The sequence below is a fragment of the Strigops habroptila genome, chromosome 2, assembly GCF_004027225.2.
Source record: "Strigops habroptila isolate Jane chromosome 2, bStrHab1.2.pri, whole genome shotgun sequence".
Lineage (NCBI taxonomy): Eukaryota > Metazoa > Chordata > Aves > Psittaciformes > Psittacidae > Strigops > Strigops habroptila.
Genome location: NC_044278.2, coordinates 3,981,934 through 4,006,623, shown reverse-complemented (window position 1 = coordinate 4,006,623; position 24,690 = coordinate 3,981,934). Strand labels below are relative to the sequence as shown.

Below are 24,690 nucleotides of genomic sequence, written 5' to 3'. Positions count from 1 at the left end.
TGACTGATTTTCCAAAAGGAGACAAAAAACAAACCTTCAACTTCAGCACTAGAAGCAGCAAGGAATGCGTAATTACTTTCTGAACATCATTCTTTCATATAAGCAAATGCAGCAGTTGCTACAGACATGATAACAATAAGCAGGGGAGGTATCCTCCAGGCAGGCTTGACAAGCAGCACAGATGCAGTCCAACAGATGCAAATAGAGAACATGACAAAGGCAATCAAGGAATGCATCACAGACTAACCCCACCTATGTAGCAACCCTGCCACCCAAGCAGGTTTTGCTGGGTGCTCTGCTTATGGTTACCTGACTGAGTTTAAAGATCGCTCAGGTGGTGCCTCCCCAGAAACTGCAGTGACACCTTTGAAATGCAGAAGGCAAAGAGCTGCCCCCCTGTGACAGAGGTGTGGGAATCCATGTGGTTGTCATGTTTGGTTGGACTTGAAGAGTCTGGTGTTCTGCAGACTGGAAAACACAGCACTTGGTAATGCTCATGGAGTAACAAAGCAAGGACCAAAGCCTCCTGAAGGGAGATGTGCCAAAGAAGTGACAGCCAGCACACTGCAATTTATACAGCCTCAGTAGGAAACATGAAGGTGAGTTAATTACACGAGGGAGATGAGGACAGAAGCTATGTCAGCGCTTCACTCTGCCCCTTCGACAGAGATTAGTGCCTTTGTTCTGGTCCGAACGGAGTTTGTATCTCTCTTGTCAGCATCCAGTGGCAGAGGGCAAGTTCACGTTCCCTGGCATCTTGAGCAAAGCCTTAGACTTTGCATTTCAGCTGCTTCAGTGGAAGCACTATGTCCCTCCTGCTGAATTTGCTCCAAAAGCAATAACATGACAGAGCAGACATATGGGAAAGTAACTTTCAGGGCTAAGTCTGTCAGACTTTGTCATTTTAGCCAATTGGGATTATTTCTGTTAGCTGGAAGAATTTAAAGAACCATCCTGAAAATTAAAGCAAGCATCATCTTTGTTATGCCTGACACAAAATTTACTTCAGCGTATCATTTTGTCAACGCAGAGACTCTTAGACTGTGACACAGCTAAGGAAAGCATCAAATGCAGGTTTACTAAGTAACTTCTGTGCCTTGAATTCAAGGCACATAAATGGGCTTTTCCATTCTGTAAGAAACGAGAGCACCTGTGCTCAGGCTGTAAATGGATTTGTGCATCTCTAAGGCAGAGGCACCTATTCTCCAGGACTCTCAGATTTGTTTCCTTCGTGTGCTATACTGATATTCAGGGCACATTGCAAAGGCCATCTATTAATGCATGCTTCTCCTGAAGGGTGCTTGGGAGGCAGAATTCTGCATTATCTTTAGCTGATATTAGTTTTATTGATCTACCTGTGATTTTACAGTGATTTGTGGTCTGTTTCTAGAAATGGGTCTGTTGTGACCTTCTACAAGTGGAAACGATAAATAATTCCAGTTATTTATCATAAAGATAAATAACAGCAAAACCTAAAGAGCTTTTGAGGTATTATTCCAGTTTAGCAATACATTTCGGGTCCAGAATGCGCTCAGTCCCATGGACCAAGGCAGTAGCACTCAAAACAGGGAATCCAAAGCATTACTTCAGCACACTTATACAAACATTTGCTGACAGATTAAGAACTAGGAATAACTTTACCTCCTAGTTAAGTAGCAGATACAGAGGAAAAAAATGAGGGGGGGAGCAGGGAGAGGTGGGTGTTGGATTTTAAGCATGCAGAGATGCATACGGGGTAAGAAAAGCTGGCAACCAGCAACCTTGTGGTTTCTGCTTTATACTGCTGATAGCCATCTACTTTGCATTCCAGGAATGGCAGGTTTGCAGCAGCTGCCTTCAGCTTAACTTCTCTTACAAAGTTGCCAGTCACCTCTGCCTTGTCCCACGGGATACTTTAGGAGCCTTAGAAGGAGTTACTGAGAGGAAAGAATTTAAAGACAGGACACTAAGAATCAAGTAAAAGTGGCCGTCTCCTCTTTCTCATCTGTTGGGGCACTAGGGCTCAGGCTCAACAAAGTACATATCCCCTCTCAGATCCAAGTACAAGCTCACTCTTCTTAAATAGATTTGTTTAATTCAAAAGAGTATTATTTCCTTCTACTCATATTTAATACAACAGATCATTACAAAGCTAATTGTCATTAGTACATCACATGGTTGATATCTAAAGACACAGCCACAACAGGAAGGATTTTTACAAGCTCATAAATACTGGTTTCAGAAGTAATTTTAGCTCCCAGGCAAGACTGTACTTATAACTGCTTTATCCTTCTATGGTTATTTTAGTCTTACCTCCAGTAAGTACCTGGTTAGCCTATACAGGACCAGGTGATAAAAACAGGCTAGCTGAAGACAAGCGTAGTCTTCCTTTTCATCAGAAAACTAAGTCTGTAGGATCAGTTTCCACAGCAGCAAGAAAGCTGGGCCTTTCTAGCTGGCTTACAGATCAGTTTGGCCAATAGGGCAAGAGATCCTGCTGGCAGGTGAAACACTTCAGCATTTCAAAGCCAGCTGAAGCCTGTTTGACTGAGAGAAATGGGTAGGGCCTATTCTGTGCCACTGGCACAACTTTGTGTTTACGTAATGCACGAAGGCTGTTACTGCTGTCTGTAGCAATTTAAATACCCTTAGTTCAATCAGTTGCTCATTTTAGTTTCTGAGCACTGTTAATGTTTTCAAATTAAAAACATGTTTTGCTAAGGAACCCACATGGAAAAAAGCAAGCAACCTCGGTACACTCAGAAAACTTGTTTTCAAAAGCAGTACTTACTCTAATCAGCAAGTTTTTCTCACTGCCAGTACTTAAAGCAATATAAAACAAACCAGGCCCCAAAATCAAGAGCTGTACATTTCTAAAAGTTCAGTCAAAATTCAGAACCCCAAACAGTAAGCTCATGATGCCCTTCCCAGAGGTATTCCCAAACATGTCTTTCCAGAAACCAGTGTTTCCTATTATTTTCTAAGTTTAGTCAAAGGCAGAGGAGTGCTGTTTTCCAAACCTGGAAGGACGGACTAATGCTATTGAACAACAGAGATCTTATTACTGTTTTGTAAATCTCAGACATAAATGGATGGTTATGGGCTTAATAACATATACCCATGCTCCTGCAAAATTGAGGAGCACCAACAACATTCCCTTTTCTTTTAGTGGCCACTAGACAAATTCAGTGTTTACTTTTGTGATATGGGTGCACAGACATTTCCCCCCATGCCTTCTAAACAAGATCGGTAGGATGATATATGCGCTTTTAGAGACAAGGAAGTACTCATAGTCTGGTAACCTTAATGTGCCGTATCTGGAAGAGAAGGAAAAAAGGTTTGTAGAAGTGGCTAGTTCCTCAGAAATAATAATGTTCAAGTGCCAAGATAACAGACATGCTATCGTAGGTGAACAGCAGCTTCTGTGGTTTACAGGGCCCTTGTTCAGCAATCAAAGGCTAATACTTTAATGGGACAGCTGAAATACCATACTTGTATTTAATAGCAGTTATAGATTAATTTACTCTGTTAAGATCTATCATGAAGATAAAGTACAAGACATCACTTTCACCAATCATCAATTCAGGACAATATAATGCAATCAAAGTTTCAAGTCTTTCCAGACTTTTCCAACAAGAGCTGCATACTGAAAAAGTAATAATAGAAGACAACACTTCCAACTGCAGCAAGAGCAACTTCCATGGAATTTGCGCTATCAGTGATAAGCTGATAGATTCAGCTTAGTTCAAGAGGGACACCAAGTTGCTAGTTCCACAAAAGTAACCTGAAAAACATCTGGACTGTAATAATTTATTTGAAAATAGCTGCTTGTCACTGCTGAACCCATTCTATAATTGTTGAAATATAGATTTATCTTCAGTTCAGCACAGCTGCAAGTTTGTTTTCACTCAACAAAGTAAATTCACTGCTCAAAGAAGAGAGCTTCAAGTCTTCCACGCATCATTTTGAAGTCTTATGTCAGGTATGCGGCCATAAGGAGATGCCCACGCTACAGGGCAAAAGGGCTGTGCCAGCTTTGTGAGGCAAGAGCTCAGTAGACTCACACAGGGCTAACAGCAAAGACTGAGCTGGAAGTACAGTGTGTAGTTATGTCAGTATGCCCACAGCACCTGTGCATATCACCTGAGATTAGATCTTCCCTGCAGTAAATGTATACAAGAGATAATTCATGCTATGAAGAGAAGGCAATACAAATACGCAAAGTAGAGTAGCAGGGGAGTGCTCCTGTAGCTATTTTACAGAGAATTAACTGAAGCACTTTAATGAATTTGCTCCAAAATTGACACAGAAAGCCTGCAGCAGAGGGGCAGAAGCCAACTCTCCTGCATCCTAATCCAGTGCACTGTTTACAGAACCATCGTTCATAGCTGGTTGTAGTGGTTCAGTTGCTTGCTAAGGACAGAAGCCCTTGATGGCCACTGATGGAACTGAGTTCAACTTGGTAAGAGAAAATCCAGAATTATTTCATTGTAGAACTGATCAAAAGAGAGAGAAGGGTCAGTCCTTAACCACTGACAGTGTTCCAACTCCACACATTTATAAAGCAATCTTTTTAGCTAATGACCACCCAATAATCTTGTGTGAATTCTCACCACAGTTAGCAGAGGACCCCCATACCACTTGGACAGGAAAGCCACCAAACTTTGTGCCTGCCAGTCCTAAGCAGCACAACCCACTATAACCTCAAAGGGGAGTCACCACCTTGGAGGGCAGATCCTATCACCGTGCTGCTGTCTTCGCTGGATGGAGCCACACTCTGGTGGTCACAGCAGCCCACAGGGGCCACACTGGGCACCTGCTGCCGGCACTGTAAAGCACTTTGATGTAGGAACAGAAGGGCATATATCCATATGGGTACCGTTAGAGAACAGGTTATGCCCCATGAACAGGAGACTGCAGCGCAATAATCTCTTTAACAGCAGGACACTAAAAACTCAGTGTGGTAGTCTTCAGTACTGCTGTATTTCCATGCTAACAGCCTGAATGAAATCTAAGCATACCAGCTGGTAATCTTAAAACCACACAGAGAAGCATAATCACTGCACATGGCAAGTAAGCACATTTTCTGTGCTTCTTGTAAAGAGCATCCAAATCACTGCAGCACTAAGGTAACCTACTTAATCCTCCACACCAGTTTGGCAAACGCACCCATGCTATATCTTCCTTACTCCACGGTCTCACACTGAATAATCTTTCAAAAGCTATTAATCAGCTTTCATTAGCTCTAAATTGCTTTTTGCTTGCTTGCAATTAAAGACTAATATCCAAAGAGTTAGAAATTTATAAGGTAATTAACCATAATGAGTAACGCTTCTATAATATGATCAACTGCTGGGTATCAACAGAAGTCATAGTTTTTCCCGAGTAAACTTTTTTCCCCCCATGTATTTATACAAGCTTAAAAATGAAGATTTATTTTGCAGAGGTTGAACTTTCACCAGATAATACCATATGTGCCTATTCCTCCTCTGGAAGGCAGCTAGCTGCAGACAAAAATATCTGCAAACTAGCAATTACTGTGGATTCAGAAGGTTTTAAGGTGACACTGACATGATGAAAGATCTATTTTTATGTGTGTGAAATATATTTCAAGTTCAGAAGGAGGGACACAGAGAGAAAGAGAGCACTCACATGCTGTAATGAGCTCACATACAGGACAAGATTCTACTCAGCATTTGTAAATATCACCATGTAAAATACATTTCCGTTCCTCGGTCTTCCAAATGATTAAGTGTTGGTCAAGCAGTGCTAAAAACCTTTTTGAATAGGTCAATAGCATATTAAATATTGTCCCAGGTTACAATATCAAACCAAATTAGTGATCTGGGTCCAAGGTTATAAACATTATATGAGATTCTTTTTCAGCCACTCCAGCATAATATAAAAAGCTTCAGCTATTTTAATGACACCCATTTTTCCTATGAAAAATAGCTCGCTTATTTCCCATATTTCCCTACATGTGGCATCCAATGCACACAAGTGTAACCCACTCACTACGGTCTAAAATTTGCCAGTTGCAACCCCACTTAGGGGTTCATCAGGTAGATCTTACACACACAGCAAACTGCAGGTCAAAACTCCTAAGAGGATGGAAACTGATCCTCTTACAAGCTTTAGTCTAAAAAGCTGGAAACTCAAGCTGCAGTCCATAGAGTGCTCAGAAACCCTTCTTGATAAGAAAGCAGGGTGCACATCCCCAGAACATAACCGAGAATTTGTTCAATCAGTATTTCCATGCTTTCTGCTTCCTGCAGAGCCGTAAGAGGAGTTGTACTGTTCCCGTAGAGTCATTAGCAGAACAACTAGCACCCAAGTTTTCTTTGGTTTTTTTCAGCAGCAACCACAGAATAGCAAAACGTGAGGAAGAGTAATAATCTAATCTATGCCTTCAAGCCCCATTTGGGTTTGTTTCCTCCCAATTCAGAGCAGAGGGGGGCAGTCAGGCAGTTTTAACCTGTTGTGCCAGCACAGCAATCTGATGAGGACTCTCCAGACTTCTTGTAGGCCCCCTTTAGGTACTGGAAGCTGCTCTGAGGACACCCCAGAGCCTTCTCTTCTCCAGCCAGCAGCTGGCCACCGTGCAGGCATGAGTTTGCCAGGAAACAACACCCTCAAGCTGGGGCAAATCTACACTGCCAGACAGAGATGAAAAGATAAGTTTTATCCCCAGTTGCTAATGCACATCTCTTAATACCATTTTAATTCAAGGATTTAAGGAAAAAAGATGTCATTCCTTACCTGTATGGCAGCAATGGAAGGTGAATGGCCCTGCAGCCCATGCTTGGCTCGGTCAGAATTTGACTCCACGGAGGCCTGCGAGTGTCCCCGGGGGTTTTTTGCCTTCCTCTGCAGCAGTGAGCACAGCCCCCTGACAGGGCTTCTTTGGGCTGCTGTGGCCCAAAGGCTGCTGCTCCTGCTCCATAGAGGTGGCTCCTTCTGCCCCCATCTGGGGGAAGGAAGCTTTCATGACTCCCAGGGTAGCCCACAGGGGTTGCTGCTTGTCTTGCATTGAGCACAGCCCCTTGTCAGGGCTCCCCTTTGGGCTCGGTTCTCACCTGCTGCTCTCACACCTCCAGGGCACCACTTGTGCCCTGGCGCTCTCTGGCTCCATTGCCCATCGCAAGCTCGGAGCAGGAGCGAGCTCTGCTCTCCCTTTGGCTCCGTTTCCTGGGGGTTCTAGCTTGTGCACAGCAACCTGTGCTTGGAAGGTGTTGACACTTGTGAGCATTAGCTCTGAAAGAGAGCAAAAAGAGCAACCAACCCAAAACTAAATCCCATAACAGAAAAAAATGTAAAATAACATAAAAAATAAGATAACATAAGATAAAATATAAGAAACAAACCAAAATCAATTGGAATCATAGAATAAAATCCTGTTTCCACTTCTAAGCTTTGTGATTTGTGACCTTGAAAGTGTTTCTGGAGCTGGAAACCCCTGGCATTGCAGCGGAATAACAGTGCCATTGTTATTCAGCTTAGGGTGAGCATGGGGAATGGAATGGAATGGAATGGAGTGGGATGGAGTGGAGCGAGATGGAATGGAATGGCATGGAATGGACTGGCATGGAATGGAGAGTCATAGAATGGAACAAAATGGAATGGGATGGTATGGAATGTACTAAACTAGGCTAGACATGGAATGGGTTATGCTGTGTGATGCCTACGACTCTATATAACAAGTGGTGCCCTAGGTCTAAGGGGTCCACCCAGGAGAGCGGCTCTCTGCAGTGCAGATCCCAGACCCATCCAGGAGACAGGGACAGGCTCAGCTACAACATGGCTCAGGCAGGGGCTAAAGGTCCCAGGCAGCCACTGAGGCCTTTGAGCTCCGCCGCCAGGACCCTGGCAGAAGTAGACCTGCTCTGCTCATAGGGACTCCTTTAGACATTGATGCTTGGCCTCTTTGGAGACCAAGTATTGAGCATACGGACTTTCTCTCTGATGCAGTACTGTTCTTCTTAGGCTCTTGTGTCTCAGTACGTTTTCCTAAGAGGAACAGCTCAGGCATTTCTAAGAATGAGTACAAGGAAATAAAAACAAATCCACAGGGAGTTGATCACCTCAAAAAGGTTTGCAACCATTTGGTGGAGGAGCATGTCCTGCTTCAGACTGAGGCTTCCAGCCTCGCTAGTGCTAGAGATGTGGAAACACAGCTCAACTGGATGAACACAGAAGACTTCCATGATACCACACACATCATGTTCTACTCTGGGGCCTCTGGGGAGATTTAGATTAGACACTAGGCAGAAGTTCTTCCCCATGAGGGTGCTGAGGCGCTGGTACAGAGCACCCAGAGAAGCTGTGGCTGCCCCATCCCTGGCAGTGTTCCAGGTCAGGTTGGACGGGGCTTGGGGCGACCTGGTCTGGTGGGGGGTGTACCTGCCTGTGGAGGGTGGAGGGTGGTGGGTGGTTGGTGCTGGATGATGTCTAAGGTTCTTTCCAACCCAAACCATTCTATGATTCTATGGTTCTGTGTATAATATTTCAGTTAGACAATAAGTCAACCATTTGAAGCTTTAAAATATATCCAGCTGTTTCATTTTAGAGCTGCCTAAAATGAACCTTTCCACATGGAATTGTTTCTTCTCCTGTTTGTACTGCAATGTTTCAAGTTTCTGTTTTCTCTTGAAAACTATATCCCAGTTTAGAAAGCCCATGCTTATCTATACACAAGGGAGGACTCATATGCTGATTGGGAGAGTTTATAGAGAGAAAAGAAGCATTATGCCTGCTTCCTGTGGATTAAAGTTTTCAACAGCCATTACATTGCCTAGTGGAGTAGAGCGCGCCTAAATGCAGTATTAGTACTTACTTCAGGGTGAGTTTAACCAGTTTCAAAACTTGACTGCAATCCATTCAGAGTAAGTATTTAGCAGGAGGGCTGGCTCTGCACCCCAGGGGCTGCACTGATGCCGCTCTCCTGCTTAAGGAACAAGTCTGGTTCCCTGTGCAGTGGCATGCAGCACCCCACAGGGCAGTGCCACCTCAGGCAATACAGGATGCTCCTCTCCCCTGGCACTCAAACATGCCCTCCCCAACAAGCATGACCAAGGAGAAAAAGGAGGCCCCTATTCTGGAGGCAGAACACCCCACATAATGCTATCCAGGCAAATCTGTCTGGATCCAAAGTAATTTCTAATGACAAGCCTTGTAAGTTTGGGGTCTTTTAAGATGACAAAAATCAAGAGCTGCAAATTGGAGACTAAGGATGTACTTTCTGAATGTTTTTACTTTTCCAACAGGTAACTGCTACTGGTAAAGATCACCTTTAAAAGAGAACATGGATTTAATAAACTCAACTGAACAAAATGGTACATCAGAAGAACTATTTAAATGGGTGACATCCAAGATTCTCATTTCCATTACCCTGTCCGTGCTTGCACTAATGACAACAGCCATCAATTCTCTTGTGATGACTGCAATAATTGTGACAAGAAAGCTCCACCACCCTGCCAACTATCTAATCTGCTCTCTTGCAGTGACTGATTTCCTTGTGGCAGTCCTAGTAATGCCCTTCAGCATTGTCTACATTGTAAAGGAGACCTGGATCATGGGGCAAGTGGTGTGTGACATTTGGCTGAGCGTGGACATTATGTGCTGCACATGTTCCATCTTGCATCTCTCTGCCATTGCTTTGGACCGGTACAGAGCGATCACGGATGCTGTGGAATATGCACGGAAAAGGACACCTAAGCATGCTGGCATCATGATCGCAGTGGTATGGACCATATCCATTTTTATCTCCATGCCACCTCTGTTTTGGCGGCACCAGACAACCAGCAGGGATGACGAATGCATCATCAAACACGACCACATTGTTTTCACCATTTACTCTACATTTGGCGCCTTCTATATCCCACTGGCCTTGATTCTGATCCTTTATTACAAGATATACAAGGCAGCAAAGACATTTCACAGAAGAAGCATCAGCCGGATCGTAAGGGAGGAGGTAAATGGACAAGTGCTCTTGGATGCAGGTGAAAGAAGCACCAAATCAGCTTCAATGCCCAGCACAACTGAGAAGACATCAGATCCCCTGGTGAACTGCGATAAAATCAATATCACCATACGAAGCCCCAGGTCTGAATCTAAGCACGAGAAGTCTTGGAAAAAACAAAGAATCTCTAGCACAAGAGAGCGAAAGGCAGCGACTACGCTGGGTCTGATCTTGGGGGCATTTGTGATCTGCTGGCTCCCTTTCTTTGTAAAAGAAGTAGTTGTTAATACCTGTGAAAGATGTCACATCTCAGAAGACATGTCTAATTTCCTAGCATGGCTGGGATACATAAATTCCCTTATTAACCCTCTAATCTACACAATCTTTAATGAAGATTTCAAGAAAGCCTTCCAGAAGCTTGTGCGGTGTAGGCAATATCTTTAAGAGCTTTTGTTCATATAAGGAGAACATACTTATTGTTTTTGTAACCTGTATAAATTTCTATAACTGAGATGAGATTTGTTGTATTTAAGGAAAAGCACCGAGACTCTGCATTTACATTATGACTTTTTTGTATCAGTAGTACTGGGAGCATAAATTGCCGAAGTTTTAAAGAGATGGATCATCTACAATCAGTTTTGCTCTGGAAAAAGAGGTAGCATATTGTGGCTCTAATCCAGTTGGGATTTGCACAGCTGCCTAGTTTGAAGCCTAAGATATTACCTTAAATGTGAAGGAAATATACACTTGAAGTAGAGAAAGAAACAAAATTTAAAAAAGAAAACACACCCTAATCACAAATAAGATAGAAAATACACTCTGGAATTAAGACATGATTTCACTAGTTTGACACAGGCCTGCAGCATAGAGCCAAGCCTTTCCTAGCCAAGGGTAGTAACTTTAAACATATCTAGCATCATCTTATGTTGATTATCTGAGTGCAGCTGCAGCCTTGCCTCCTCCCACAGATGAAGGACTTGCCTGTGTTTTGCCCTCACAGCATCCCAGCAGCGAGGTGCTCTTATAGGTTACCAGCCAGTGTTATGAGCCCTCTGCCACTGCGTGCCCACAACAGGCTTCGGCACAACCCCAAGGGAAACAGCCAGACAGCTGGGGCATCTCCAGTGAGCTGGGTACACATAGTGCCTGGTGCTCTGAGAAGCCACTGCAGTGGCATCTAGGGAGGGTAAGCTCATAAACAGCACTTGGTCCTCCTTACAGACATATTAGAAGGGAGAGAAGCATGAGACACTCCTTTCTTCATGTCCTCACCCCTACCTCACACGCCTTACCAGGCATGGCTCCTGTGACTTTCAGCACCAAACCAAGCCACACAGTTTGTGCAGGGGCCCCCAGAGCCTTGCTGACAGTGGGTGGCTTAGTGAGGTTTGGTTGAGTGCCACCTAATGAAGAACTTGGGCTAACAGCTCCGGCTCAGCATGTTCAGCCCTCCATTGGCGCACAAGCCTGGTGTCCCCCAATTCTTTACTCAACTGCGTCAAGCAGCAGGGCTGTGCACCCTCTTTCCAAGCCTGTGAGAAAGCAGATACCAACCGTGGTGCTGGTAGCGTGGGTCCCTGGAAAAGGTTGTGCAGCAGCTTCTGCAGTAAGGGCAAAGGGAGTGACTTCAGCATGCAGTGCCCACCTAGGCAGGGGATCCTGTGGGATGCTCTCTGGCTGGCACCTCCTTCCCCAGAGCACCTAGTCCACGTCCCCAGTCCCAGCAGAGCTAAAAGGACCTTGCAGGCACTCCAGCCAGCCCTGATCAGCTTGGTTCAGTCAAAGGTAACCACAATGAACAAATCTCTTTGGTTTGATCTCTTTAAGGCCTCAGAAATGGCACTATGACCAGCTTTGATTTACATGCCCTAGATGCGAAACCACAGTGCTGTTCAGTGCAAGAACAGCCCTTGCCTCAAAACCGGCAGTGCAAGTTTACCACCAGCTAAGGGTACCAACAGGGAAGTGGGCATTTACCCCTAAGTGCAGGTGAGCTGCTAAAAGCCACACCAGAACCCAAGGACAGGTTTTGCACTTTTCAGGAAAAACAGATCTAGGCTGTGTCAGCAAGACTCTGGCTTTGAATTCGTTGCCAGCAATTCAGTGCTTTCTAGCAGGAATAGGGACTTGAAGCTCCTTACAGGAACTACAAACCCTGCTGTCAGCAGCAGCAGTCTCCTGCAAAAGCACTGATTTGGCACCTGGGCCAGCAGCTTAAGAACATCACAAAGAAGCTGAGACAGAAGACCACTACGCACACCTTAGTTTTGGAAAGGTATCACCCACTGGTCTTTGCAGTTGTTCTTCCAAGAGACGTTCAGTAGTTTGCATTAGACAAGAAAACTCAGAAAGAAACCATCACTGTCATTTCTCTCTCCCCGCCCCCCATCCCTTCCCTGTATTACAAACTCTGCAGTTTAATAATCTTCATATTTTGCCCACTAGCTACCAGCTGACACAACAGCTGTCAGAGGTGTTTCTTGCAAGATGACAAGGTTTGAAACCTGAAATATTGAACTAATTTGTTTCTGTCAGTTGCAACTTACTGTATTCTGCTTTCACATCAAGGTCTAAATGAGATGCTATTCACAAGTACTAGAAACAGTGCATTTGCTTTATTGTTGATTTTAACCCAGCCAGGAATCTAATGGAAAGCTCACTTGTCATGCCGTGTAGCTCTAGCACAGCAGTAGCACAGCTATTAAGATGTGACAGAATGGAATTTGGCTGATGCTCAGTGCAAGCTAGCCCACTTTACTATCATTGCAGTCAGAGCACAGGCTCTGCAGCCCCCGTGACCTTGGCAATGGCTGCATTATGCTGAAAGAAAAAACTGCTTTAAACATCAGCTGTGTTCTGCTGTCTCCAGAAAGAGCCATAGAATTCAGCTTTCTAAAAGGATTAGCAGAGTAGCAGGAGGCGGCAAAGAAAACCCCACTGAAACATCTCAGACTGAAGACCTGTTTCTCACATTTCCTGAGTACTCAGTCGTAACACTGGATATCTAGGGGCAGGACTTCCTCTCCCCCTGCTTCTCCCTTTATGACTGCAGAAGGGTAGAGTATATCGTTTATCCTCTTGTATACATGTAAGAAGTCTGACGATATCTTGTGAAATCAAATTGGAAACAAAAACGGGTTGCTTTTGAGGAGAAATGATACTTAAAATACTTCTATTTAAATAATAATGGATAAAGCTCCAAGAATGGAACGATATGTAGATAAACAGAAAATAGCTTTTATTTATGCACTGTTAACAGTATTATACTCTGAATCTAATTAAGCTGCTAAACATTTCTCAAGATGCAGGGTGGTTTCTTTTGTATCATTTTCACTGAGCTGTATCTGCTCACCCTTCAACACTCCGGTGGTGGAAGATGCAACCACAAGAAATCTAAAAAATGAGCAGGTAGTTATCCCATTAAAAGCACTTGCGGCTTGTGGACCATCATTTCTTGGTGTCTGACTGCAACTCATCACTCGTTCTCTAACAGACTCCACTGTGCCAAACACTACAACACAACCCCACACAGTATCATTTAATCTTTAGTGTTTAGCCATGTATGTGATATGTTAAGAGAAAAAATGAGTTCCTCTTTCAAAATGCATAAAGGTTAAGATTTCCGTGGGATTCTGCTTTGCCCTCCCCATTAAGTACACAGGTATGCACTGGAGCTTAGCACTGGATTCAAGGAGCAAGAGGAAGCAGGATTTTACGCACTGGAGCTGAGGTTTTTTGCAAGCACTCTGTGCCGTATCTCAGCAAATAGAAAAAGAAGAAAAAAATGGCCCTTTTCCTATCTCTCTCAGAAGACTGTGTGTATGTATTGCAGGGAAAGAGTTTACAGTTCCTCTAGGGTTTGCACAAAGCTTCCTGGATCCCTATCCCTGCTGCAGCTGCTCTCCCTGTTGCTGGTTGCTGCCCACCCATCAGTTTAGATTCCTTCTAAAACCCAGAGAGATGGCTCTGGAGCAGCTGACCTGCTCCCACTTCAGCTTTCACGGAGAATGATTCCTGAAGCAGCTGCAAACATTATATCCAGTTCAGGTGGATGGATTTTGCTAACAGCAAACAGCTAAATACACCTCATTATCCTGTACTCATTTCTTTATCTTTCCTCCCCACCAGATGCTTTATCAGTGTCCTTTCCTCCTGAAGATGGTATATCCCTACAAAGGTCTTGAGGATACAAATATACTTTTGTATTAGTGATGCAGTCACACTTGTGAACGCATGACTGTACCACCCAGAAACACCCACCTCATCCAAATGTGGATTTGGCAGTCACTGTCTTCAGCTGGTGCCTAATTGTTCTTGGTGCTAGGGAGGTACACAGAAATAACTATGTGCCAAATTATTTTCTCCAGTAGTTACAAGCTCAGCACATTATTTCTAGGCAAGTACACGTTACCGTTTGGCCTTTACATTTCAGATTCCCTTGCAGAAAAAGAAACCGGCTTTTTTGAACTCTACAGGCCACAGAGTAAATGCTACAAGAAAAGTGACAGAAAACTCTTGGAGCAGCCCTGTAAGGATTAAGGATAAACCGAACACCGTGTCTCATGTAGAAACAAGAGCTGCACCAGCGCATGGGCAGCTCTTCTCAGGCACAAAACTAATGGGTCAGCAGTCACCGGGTCACAGCAGGCACTTAAAAGCGCTCCCACACATAAGCAAGGAGTAAATGGCATCTGCTGGTGGCTCTCATATTCCTCCTCCAAAAAGTGCTGCTGCACTACAGGGACAGTACTACCAATAGCAGGACTGCCAAAAATTACAGCAAGATGTTGCTATCTCCTCCCTTGCAGAATCCTGAAATGAATTCAACAGATTGGATTTTGGGGATTTTTCATTTGTCTCTGGGGAGCCTGGGTGGAATTTCTTCCTTTCCTCCTCAACCAGGCAAGCTAAACCTCTAGAAGAAACATAAACATTTCTTTGATTTAGTGTTTCTATCCATCATTTAGTAACTGAAGAAATGAAAGCCTTGATGATATCAAGCTTGGCTAAGAAGGAATTTTACAGAGAACAGAATGTCAAGCAGCATTGGCATGAACAGTCAAGGTTACCAACTGAATTCAGACCAGCCTTTCTGGTGTCAAATCCCTCACTTAGACATCAATGACTGAAAACAACCTTATATCCTCAGCAACTTACTGAAGTATGAGTTTCCAAACTTCCAAAATTGTTTATTTCTTGTTCAAGTGAGTCACTTCTTAAGTAAGAACTTTGCAACTAGGAAAATTTCAGAGGGAAATATTTCTAGGCAAGGAAAAAGTACCATGTTTCATTAGTCAAACTACATTAGTACGATTATGTATTAATGTACTTGGTTGAGGCAGACTAAAGTCAAAGAAAATGCTTATTGAAAGCTAATGTGTTGTGCCCACTAGTAGCTCAAATCAATTGTATCCACTCTTTAAGGCATATATTTACTGAAACTATAGTTTTGAAGGTATTCGTTGTTACATACCAGATGGGTAGCACTAAAAAAATTAGCTTCCCTTTCCACTTTAAAGCAAGATATTCCCATACATGCATGATACTTTCACTTAATTGCTTTTTTTCCTGTTCTTCCCATGCACTCACTGGTTTGAAACTGAGAACAGTATTTTATGGTTTGGGTTTAAAGACGAAAACCATGTTTAACACCACAAAAACTGCTAACTGCTAAGGTAATGCTAGAAGAGCAATTAATCTTCTCACTTTCAGTTTAGATCATGACTGGTAGCAGACATTTAATGCAATAGCTGGCTCTGCTGGCAGCACTCCAAGATGCAAAAGCTGTGGCTAATTTGTATGACAGCGAGCGTCTGCTAGGCAACTCACTTTTGGCTAAGCCTGGTTTCCCATATTTCACAGTACAAAGCTGCATGAAACAGTCCACAGCCATGAAATAAGAAATCAGGCAGTTTGCACTCCAGTCGTTTCTAGTCTGGCAGACGTCAGAAGATAGTTGCTCCACACAGAGCCCCCCGTTAACCAGGAGGAGCAAAGATGTTTGTTTATTCACAGCAAAAATAATCAACATCTTTCACATCCACCTATTATTTTGGAGGTGGCCAGGAGACAGCCTGAACTGACCCGTGGCCAGGTGGGCTCAGCACAGACCAGCACTGCTCCCCAGCCAAATGCAAGACGAGATCTCTTCAAGGAGAATGATGCAATCAGCAAACTTAGTACTAAGCAGTAACAAAACAAAGAGCAATTCAGTGTCTGGCCCACATTCCCTGGCACGGGGAGTTCAACCACATACTAACAGTCCCTTAATATCAGTTCCTGCAAGCTTACTGTCTATCCTAACTGATCTGGGCTCTTTCAGCCCTTTCAGCATGTTTAGCAAGACAATGTTGAACTACCTTATCAGCTCTGTGTTGGGTCAGTACAGGGTTTGCATGCTCTCTTATCATCAAGCTCAGCTCTGAAGCCTGAGGTCATTATTCACCTTGGGTAAGTGCAAAAATACTGGAATTTGACATGGTAAAAATTCAGGTTAAGGGTTTTCAGGTTGTGGTTTTTTCCTCCACATTTACTTTGGCAGCAAGTAAACTGCAGTCATTTTGAACTCAAAAGAGTTTTCCAAGCAAGATATATCTATTACAGGTAAGCATGACCTTATTTTTCACACACATAAATATATTACCATCGGGCTGTTTCTAACCTCACTCACTGACAGTCTTCTGCATTTTGACAAGTACTTCTCCAATCTTGTTTTCAAAGTGTGCAGGAAATATTAATTAACTCATTATCTCAGGTAGGTAGGAGGTCTTATCTCCCTTTTACAGGTAGAAAAACAGAAGCCAAGGGCAGTAAGTACTCAGCTCCTCAACCTGTGTGAGGTCCTGGGGTGCCATTCAGTGTCCAAAACAAGAGAAGGGAACAAAGGATATTCTCAAAGCCAGTGCAACAATCACAGAATCACAAAATGTTTGAGATTGGAAGGGACCTCTGGAGGTCATCTCATCCAACCACCCTGCTCAAACAGGGCCACCTATAGCAGACTGCCCAGGTCCATGTCCAGACAGCTTTCTAGTATCTCCAAGAATAGAGACTCTACCACCTCTCTGGGCAACCTGTGCCAGTGCTCAGTCACCCTCACGGTAAGAAAGTATTTCTCACATTCAGATGCAGCCTCCTGTGTTTTCAGGCCCATTCTCTCTTGTCCTGTCACTAGACCCCACTGAAAAGAGCCTGGCTACATCTTCTTTGCACCTTACTTTCAGGTATTTATATATGTCGATAAGTTTTCCCGGAGGCTTCTCTTCTAACAGTCCCTGCTCTCTCAGCCTTCCCTCAGAGGAAAGATGCTCCAGTCCCTTCATCATCTTAATGGCCCTTCACTGTACTCTCTCCAGTATGTCCGTGTCTCTTTTGAAGAGCCCAGCACTGTACCCAGCACTCCAGATGTGCCTCACCAGAGCTGAGCAGAGGGGAAGGATCACCTCCGTCCACTTGCTGGCAACACTGCTCCTGATACAGCCCAGGACACCATTGGTCTTTGCCCCAACTGCACGTTGTCAGCCCATGTTCAGCTTTGTCCACAGCAGGATGCCCCCAGGTCCTTTTTGTGCCTAACCGCTTTCCAGCTTGTCAGGCCCCAGCATATACTAGTCCATAGGTTGTTCGAGGTGCAGGATTCCGAGCATCCCTTTGCTGAACTGCGTGAGAAATCACATACTGAGGGAAGAAAACACAAGCTGTGAAGCAAAGCCAATCAGAAATGTGGAAGAAGGAGAAGAACAGGGAGAGTATAAAGACTGGGTAGTTTTCTCCTTACAGAGCCAGGCAGACTTGAAATAAACTTGCTTGAACTCATCACAGCTCAGATCCAACTAACAGAAGTACCACTTCACTTGGAAGCTGCCTGGCACCTCCAAGGAGCTAAGAGAGGGAGAAAAAGTTGTTTTGCCATCTCCATCCCACAGAGGTTCAGTACAGAATACTATATCTGAGCGCACAGGATCCTTCTTGAAGACTAGTGCAACAATACCGTTCAGACCAGGCACGCACAGCCACTGAGACTGGTGAATTGCAAGTACCGAGATTTAAAGGCTACAAACAGCAGAGAAAACTTGAGTAGTATCAAAACACATCTTTTCAAATCTTATCTACATTTCAACACCGCTCTCTCAAAAGCTACCTTGAGCCCAGGAAGAGCGCTGAATTGAGACTTTTCCCTTGCTTTTGATATGGCCAGATATATATCCTCAGCTTGCTTAATGTTCCACAAATACAAGTTACACAAAGTCAAACCATTACCATGTTTCCTGTCTGTCCTTGTTAAATACCCTGGTGTATGCCAATCCTCTCCAGCACCTGCCAGCCTGGCCTTCACCTGCACCTCCAGGTCACTGAACATAGTGTTAAAGCACTTCACAACCAATTTACTCCACTGCTTCTCTTTCTTCTTTGACTGGTGAACAATAAACAACTGAAACACCCTCACAGCTCTAAACCTGCAAACAAACAAACAAACAAAAAAGCACCAAACAAACAAAAAAATAAATAAAACTAAGCAGTCTAGATTCAACAGAGAATAAATCAAGTAACACTCCTCTGAACCACCCCTTCTACTCAGCCCACTCCATGACCTGTTCTTACCCGCACCACAATGCACACCATGAATGAAGGGTAAGAGTAGAAAGTTTGGCTTATTTTGTGTTAGTTGACAAAAAAGCTGATTTAAAGCTCATTCAGGAGAATGAGGAAGGCTATGAAATGATAACTTTTACTGTCTTTTCTCCAAAGGAGTGATGCATTACAGACTAACATGCAGATAAGGAAATATAGCACAGATGAAAGAAGCGTCAGAGAGAAGGACAAAAGCCAGAGTAGGCTTTCACCAAGGGCTGGATTTGGCCTCTGTTCGGAGGGAAGCTCTCAAGGGGCAGAGCAGCTTTTCCTCAGCCACCAGGTGCTTTGTGAAGGCTGCAGCCAACAGCCCAAGCACTTGCTCTGCTGGGTGCGGGCAGCTGCAGCACCCATGCGGGAGCAAGCCCAAAGCCATGTCCTCTTTGCAGTCACCCTCCAGTGTGCCCAGGGGGGAGTGGGGGGAAGCAAAACCAGAGCCCAAACTGGATGAGCAGGGTGGCAGCTCACCCCTCTGCTCAGGAGGTGGCCTTGGTCCTGATGCAAAGTTCAGGCATGGTTACACTTCTTACGGGAGCTGTGAAAACAAAACCCAGGCTATCTGAAGGTGAGAAATCACATAGTACAGAAGCCGGGGATTTAGGAAGTAGATAGGAGAAACAGGAGGCTGTCCCAGGCCACCCGTGCCCACGGAGAGCTGCTGCAGTGCCAGGATGCGGCTCACGGCCGCTCGCCAGGAACCGAGGCCGGGGCGACGGGCAGCCGTTTCCCGTGCGGGAGGGTCCCCCTAGCGGCCCCGGTTGCGCGGCATGCGCAGCCGGCCGCCTCCACCGGGATCCCCCACGGCACCGGTCCCGCCACGTCCCTGCCCTTCCTCACCGGCAGCCACGGGCCGCAACCGTCCCATCCCCTCGGGGTCTCGTCCCCGGCCGCGCCTGAGCCGCTTTCCTCCCGCACCCGCTGCGCTCTGCCCGCCCGCAGGGTCAGCTCCTCGGGCAGAAAAACCCTGCTCCATGCTATCCATGTTAACCAGGCGGTCACCCAGCACAGCTCTGCAGGCATCCCCCGTGAGGGCCACGGCTCTGTGGGAGCACACTTGAGTGGGGGTTTAGCGCTTGGTAGCAACAGCGGACCAACAAGTTGGGAAAACATCAGGATGGGATCACCTCCTCACAAGGTTCTCAGACCCCATATATCTGCCTGCACTTCCCATGGTTAGGGCTTGATCATTAATGACCAAGTTAGAGACTTACTGGACCTAGGTACACACACACGACAGGAAGAAGAGTTGCAGTGGAAGGCTGATGAACATACCCAGAACATAAGGGACGATAACCCAAGAGAAGGCAGGGAGCACACAGCAGGTTGAAAGCTGGGTAGGTGGGAGAAGGGAACAAAGTTGTGGTACAGCTTTTCTCCAGGTTAACACTCACTTCTGCCACATGAGGCTCCTGGGACAACCAGCGGCAACAGAGGTTTCTTGTGAAGGAGAAGAGAACATGACATTTGCTTCCTCTCACTGTTGCTTCAAGATGCGTGTAGTTTATGTCTCTAACATTGTTAGCTGAATGACTAACATCTAGGGCATTTCAGTTCAAGTTGACAAATCTGGAGAGTTCAGCAATGCATGTAAGACCTCCCAAGCAAAGGTCAGGAAGGACTGGCATTTGAAATGGTGTGCAGAAACATCACACATGGCAGGGGGGAGGAATTACAAATCACCAGGGATCAGCTTCCCTGATAACATCTAGTAGTACAGGCCTCAGCAGCAGGTTAAAAGTTTCTAGGATGGTTTCTAGAAAAGCTGGCTCTTTTCGTGGTATGATACTGGGCTTATTTTAGGATTAAATTCAAGGAGTCATGAGCAATATCAAGCGTGTAGGAAATAGCAACTCACCTCTCCATTTAAAGTAATGATGACAATTACAGTAACTGTTTCTGATTTGGACTTGTTTGTGGTTATCAAACTAGAGGTTTCATTCACAGTTGCTCTTCATCAACTCTTGCTATTGCACAGTACTGTGTAAAGTGGCCACAACTCCCTCATTTCCAAAACCTGCAACCCCTCTCATGCTGCACTGGCATAGAGGACAAAGCAAGGCACAGGACAGTGGAGAACTATGCTCTGAAACTATATATTGGTCAGTGACTGGATTCTCATCCTAAGACAGAGAAATTATTCACACTTCAACATCATTTAAGTTTTACTACATTCATATATGTTCTGTCAAATTTTACCTACAGGGTCCCTGGGTTTGGTGGCATACTGGGCAGCAGACTAAAAATCACCCAGGTTTGCAGGGTAGGAAGCACGTAAGACAGACAAATTTGCAAGATCAGCAGCCCAGGAGCTTGAACTCTTGTCTTCCCTCTTTGAGGGACTGCATCTGGAATGCTCTGTTCTGAGCTGACTACATCAGTGGATGTGGGATTACAGCCCAGGAGGTGTACTCCCATCAATAAATATTGTCTAACTGCCTGAAACACAGACAGCAACACAACCATGACATAGTTTTCAGCTTTTTATGACTGGTCTCAACAGAGAGGGAGGCAGATGGAGAAGGATGGAAATATAGAGAAGAAATGCATTAAAATACAGTAAGAACATAGAGGCAGGAAGTAGAAAGTGTTGAAATTAATAAATGTCTTTGCCATGTTCTTGTCAGAAGATCACACTAAGGAAGGGGAGAGGAAAATGGACTGAAGAGTTTCCTATGTGACAAAGCCAAGCACTTGCAGGAAGTCCTGGTTGAGGGTCCTCTAGCCAGCTTTGAAAAAGAGGATTACAACAATTGAAAGAAAAATCTTTGGGAGCATCTGGGGTGTGATTTGGATGTAATATCAATGCAAACTGCAGGTACTGAGTAGAGAAGCTTTAACGTCTCAACTGAAACTGGGAAAGGTAGAAAAAGAAACATGCACAGGCCATATAAATACGAGTACATAAACATAGAGTGAATCATCTGGAAAGGAATCCTTTCCAGAGCTAGAAATTATGAGATAAGGGGGTATGTGATGGCAGATCTTTTCTGAGCAAAAGGAGAACTCAGGAGCTGAAAGGACTCTAATTCCTTGGCATTTTTTGTGTTAAGGAATTTTCTGTCTTGCATTGCCTAATCATTGATTTATACCCAAGTGCCTCAGTTGGCCTCTGTCAGCTGTCCAATTCCATTCCAGTTACTGGAAAACTGAATCTAGAACTGTTTATGCAATTCACTTGCAGCTTGATTTTATTTTATATTTATTTTTAATATAGGCAGCGCAGGGGCCACTTGAACTGCTTTGGGAGTGTAAATCATCACACATTTTCTGACTCCTGTGCTTTTGTCAACATCTCTTCTTGCTTTTTCTGTCCCATATACTCTCTTTCACTGTCATACAGACAAAACATCACCGGTCCTGGAAATTTCTTTCCTTTTCCAAGTTTTGTTGAATTCTAAATGGAGGGGAAAAAAAAAATCAAACCAAAGACTACTCCTATCTTCCATAAGAAGTGTGAGGCCATTTAGAATTATCTGTGCTGCATTTTCCAAGGAAATACACAGTGACAATATTATCCCATCTCATTCCCTTCTGCTGCAGGATATATTGCTGTAAAGGAAGTAGGACTTGGGTAATTACAAAGATTTAGATACCCAAAAGAAAAGCTAGTCTTAAATACCAGAGAGCTCACATTTTCAGGTTGTTTAGGGAGCTGTACAAACACTATCTTCACCTTCAGTGTGGTCATGAGGTGGTGCAAACCACATCCCCTATCCAATAGCCCAGGAAGGCATGGGTAGGACTTTTTGCTCTTGACATTTGTTTGATGCAAAAATAGCACAGAGACTCTTTTCTGCCTGCAACATTCCACCATATAATCAGCAAATATGAAGTAAACTCCTTTTCTCATTCCCCTATCCCAATGTATTTATTTCTGTCACTATATGACATACCCAGACAAACATTCTAGCACAGGAAGGCTCCTTGCTCAAATGCATCTCCCAGAGTTTCCTTGCTGAAATGGCAAGAAGTTCAAACAATAATGTCAGCATTGCAGGAGATCACAGATAAATACTGAGCTACCTTCTCCACATTACAGAAGGTATCTCTCAAAGGCCCTAAGGTAAAATGAAGCTAAGTTAATGATCTAAAAGAGGTAAGGACAGCAGTTTCCCCAGCCCCCAGAAAAAGGAAATGAAGACTGATGCAGATCCAGACTGCTGAATGTGTCTGGAAGCACAACCAGAAAGAGTGAAATCCACAATCCGGCACCTAGGGAGGGCACCTTGCCAACAGGTCTCTCTCTGTTCAGCTGAGCTGATCTCCCGTCTGTCTGCTGCTGCAGTAACACACTGGCTCTCAAGTCCCCAAGGCTAAGATCACAGCAGGAAAAGAAAGGCCAGCCCACACATGGCCAAGGAAGCTGCCAGACCTGTATCCTTATAGTACCTCCTCCACTGAAATACAAGCACCAGCTCCTACAGAGGCTGCTGTCATTAAGCTGTGTTAAAGTATGGGCACTTCTGAGCCTTTTGAGGGCCTTTTTTTGTGCAAGGAAATCCCCTGCTGACCAATTAGTACAGCTTGCCATTTGCTTAGCATCGTGCTGCTATGGGAATAATGCAGAGCAGGCCAGCATGAATATGCTCTGCTTGACTCTGGTCTTTGTTGCCAGGAAGAGGCATTACAAGTATCACTTCCCTCAGGAATGCATTTTCTGGTCTGGCTGTGTATGCATTTAAAGTATTGCTAAGTTATCTGAAACGTAAATACAAAATAACCCAGCAGAAGCCTGTCATTTGTGCTGCCATTTCTCCCCTGCTCTTTAAGAAGTGTACTTCTATTTCCTCCTTTCATACCATGTCCCCCCACGTTGTAGTTGTTTCCTTGCTCCAACCCCATCATCTCTCTTCTGTCTCGCCACATTGCTACCACCCACTTCTTCACAGGTGGCCCACTGCTTTGCCCAGAAGGCTTCACAGACCACAAGACAGTCAGAATCTGATACATAGCTCCTACTTGCAGTGTCACTGCCCACAAATTCATGTTTTCCACCTTTGCAAGTGTGCCAAGAGAGCAAAGTCGAGCATCTACAGTTTTTTCAAGCATAAACTAGCAAAGTGCAGAAATACAGATATTACGCTGTCCCTAAAAGACTAAAAAGTGCTCCCGAAGAAAACGGAGATTAAAGAAAAAGAAACTGTGGATAAACCAGACATTTGTCTAAATGACAGTGCTGTCAGTCAGCGTTTTTCTCTGTTAGGGCACTGTTTTGTCCAGAGATAGCAGGGCAATTCCTTTCTTCCAGGCTGCTTCTGCCTGAAGTTCATCAAATCCAAAGGTGTTAGCCAGCATCTTTTGTAGACGGCCTTTATAGCTATGGGAGATCAATGTGCTGTGCAATTTCCTTGCTGATCTACTAATATCTAATTTTTCTAAGTTGATTGAATATATTACTAGGCCCAAGCTGTAACAATCTAGCCACAAAACTCAAGTAGCACAAGAGCAATTCATTAAGTGCCTTATTTCCTGTTTTAACAAATGAACAGAAAAGGCAAGTTCATCCCACTCTTCCATTTCACAGCTGTGTAGGTTTTCTATAGTCTTTTTCAACATCTGAGATTAAACGTCAAAAAGATATTTGCATTAGTAAGATCAAACTTAGATTCAGCAGCAGGGTTCAGATCTTTAAGCCACTAAGATGCAGATGTTCTTGGTATCCTCACCTCCCATGTTCACAGAGGGCACAACAAACTGATAGAAATATTTAAACAGTCCAGCCTTAAATATCAGGAGCCTCAGACAGGGTTTTTTCTACTTCTGTTGAGCTGTTGTATTTAACACAATGCCCCTTGCTGTAGCGTCTAAGCTCTTCATTGTCTTCTACAGTGACCAAAATAACGCAGCTCCGGGAGAAACAAGAAAGTGCTATTGTCCTCAGTTACAGATGAAGAATCAAATAGAGAGAAACTACTTGCCTGAGATCACAAAAGAAAACAGCAACAAAGAATTAAACCTGGGTCTCCTCACTTGCTATAACAGTATTTTATCTCTTCTTAGGCTTCATTATAGCATTTTTGAAAGTCTGAAAATTGTTAAACTCGGGAAACAATCAAGGGAGCTCCTTTGACATAAAAGTGCAGGGTCTAGAGTAGAGATTTTCTAAAAGAATATATAGGTAT

General features: G+C 44.2%; 1 protein-coding gene across 2 annotated transcripts in view; it reads left to right on the top strand.

Annotated features, from left to right (window-relative positions):
• The window catches only part of HTR1F (5-hydroxytryptamine receptor 1F), a 111,712-nt gene extending 98,325 nt beyond the window's left edge, over nt 1-13,387 (top strand). Inside the window, exons 1-2 of one of the 2 annotated variants that reach the window (XM_030471695.1) lie at nt 8,438-8,474; nt 9,208-13,387. In XM_030471695.1, coding sequence (XP_030327555.1) covers nt 9,281-10,381 — 1,101 coding nt within the window. In that variant the 5' untranslated portion in view covers nt 8,438-8,474; nt 9,208-9,280 and the 3' untranslated portion in view covers nt 10,382-13,387. Of the gene's footprint in view, nt 1-8,437; nt 8,475-9,207 lie in introns of those variants that run through there. The other variant, XM_030471694.1, reaches the window with a different exon arrangement.
• Nucleotides 13,388-24,690: the final 11,303 nt, after the last annotated feature.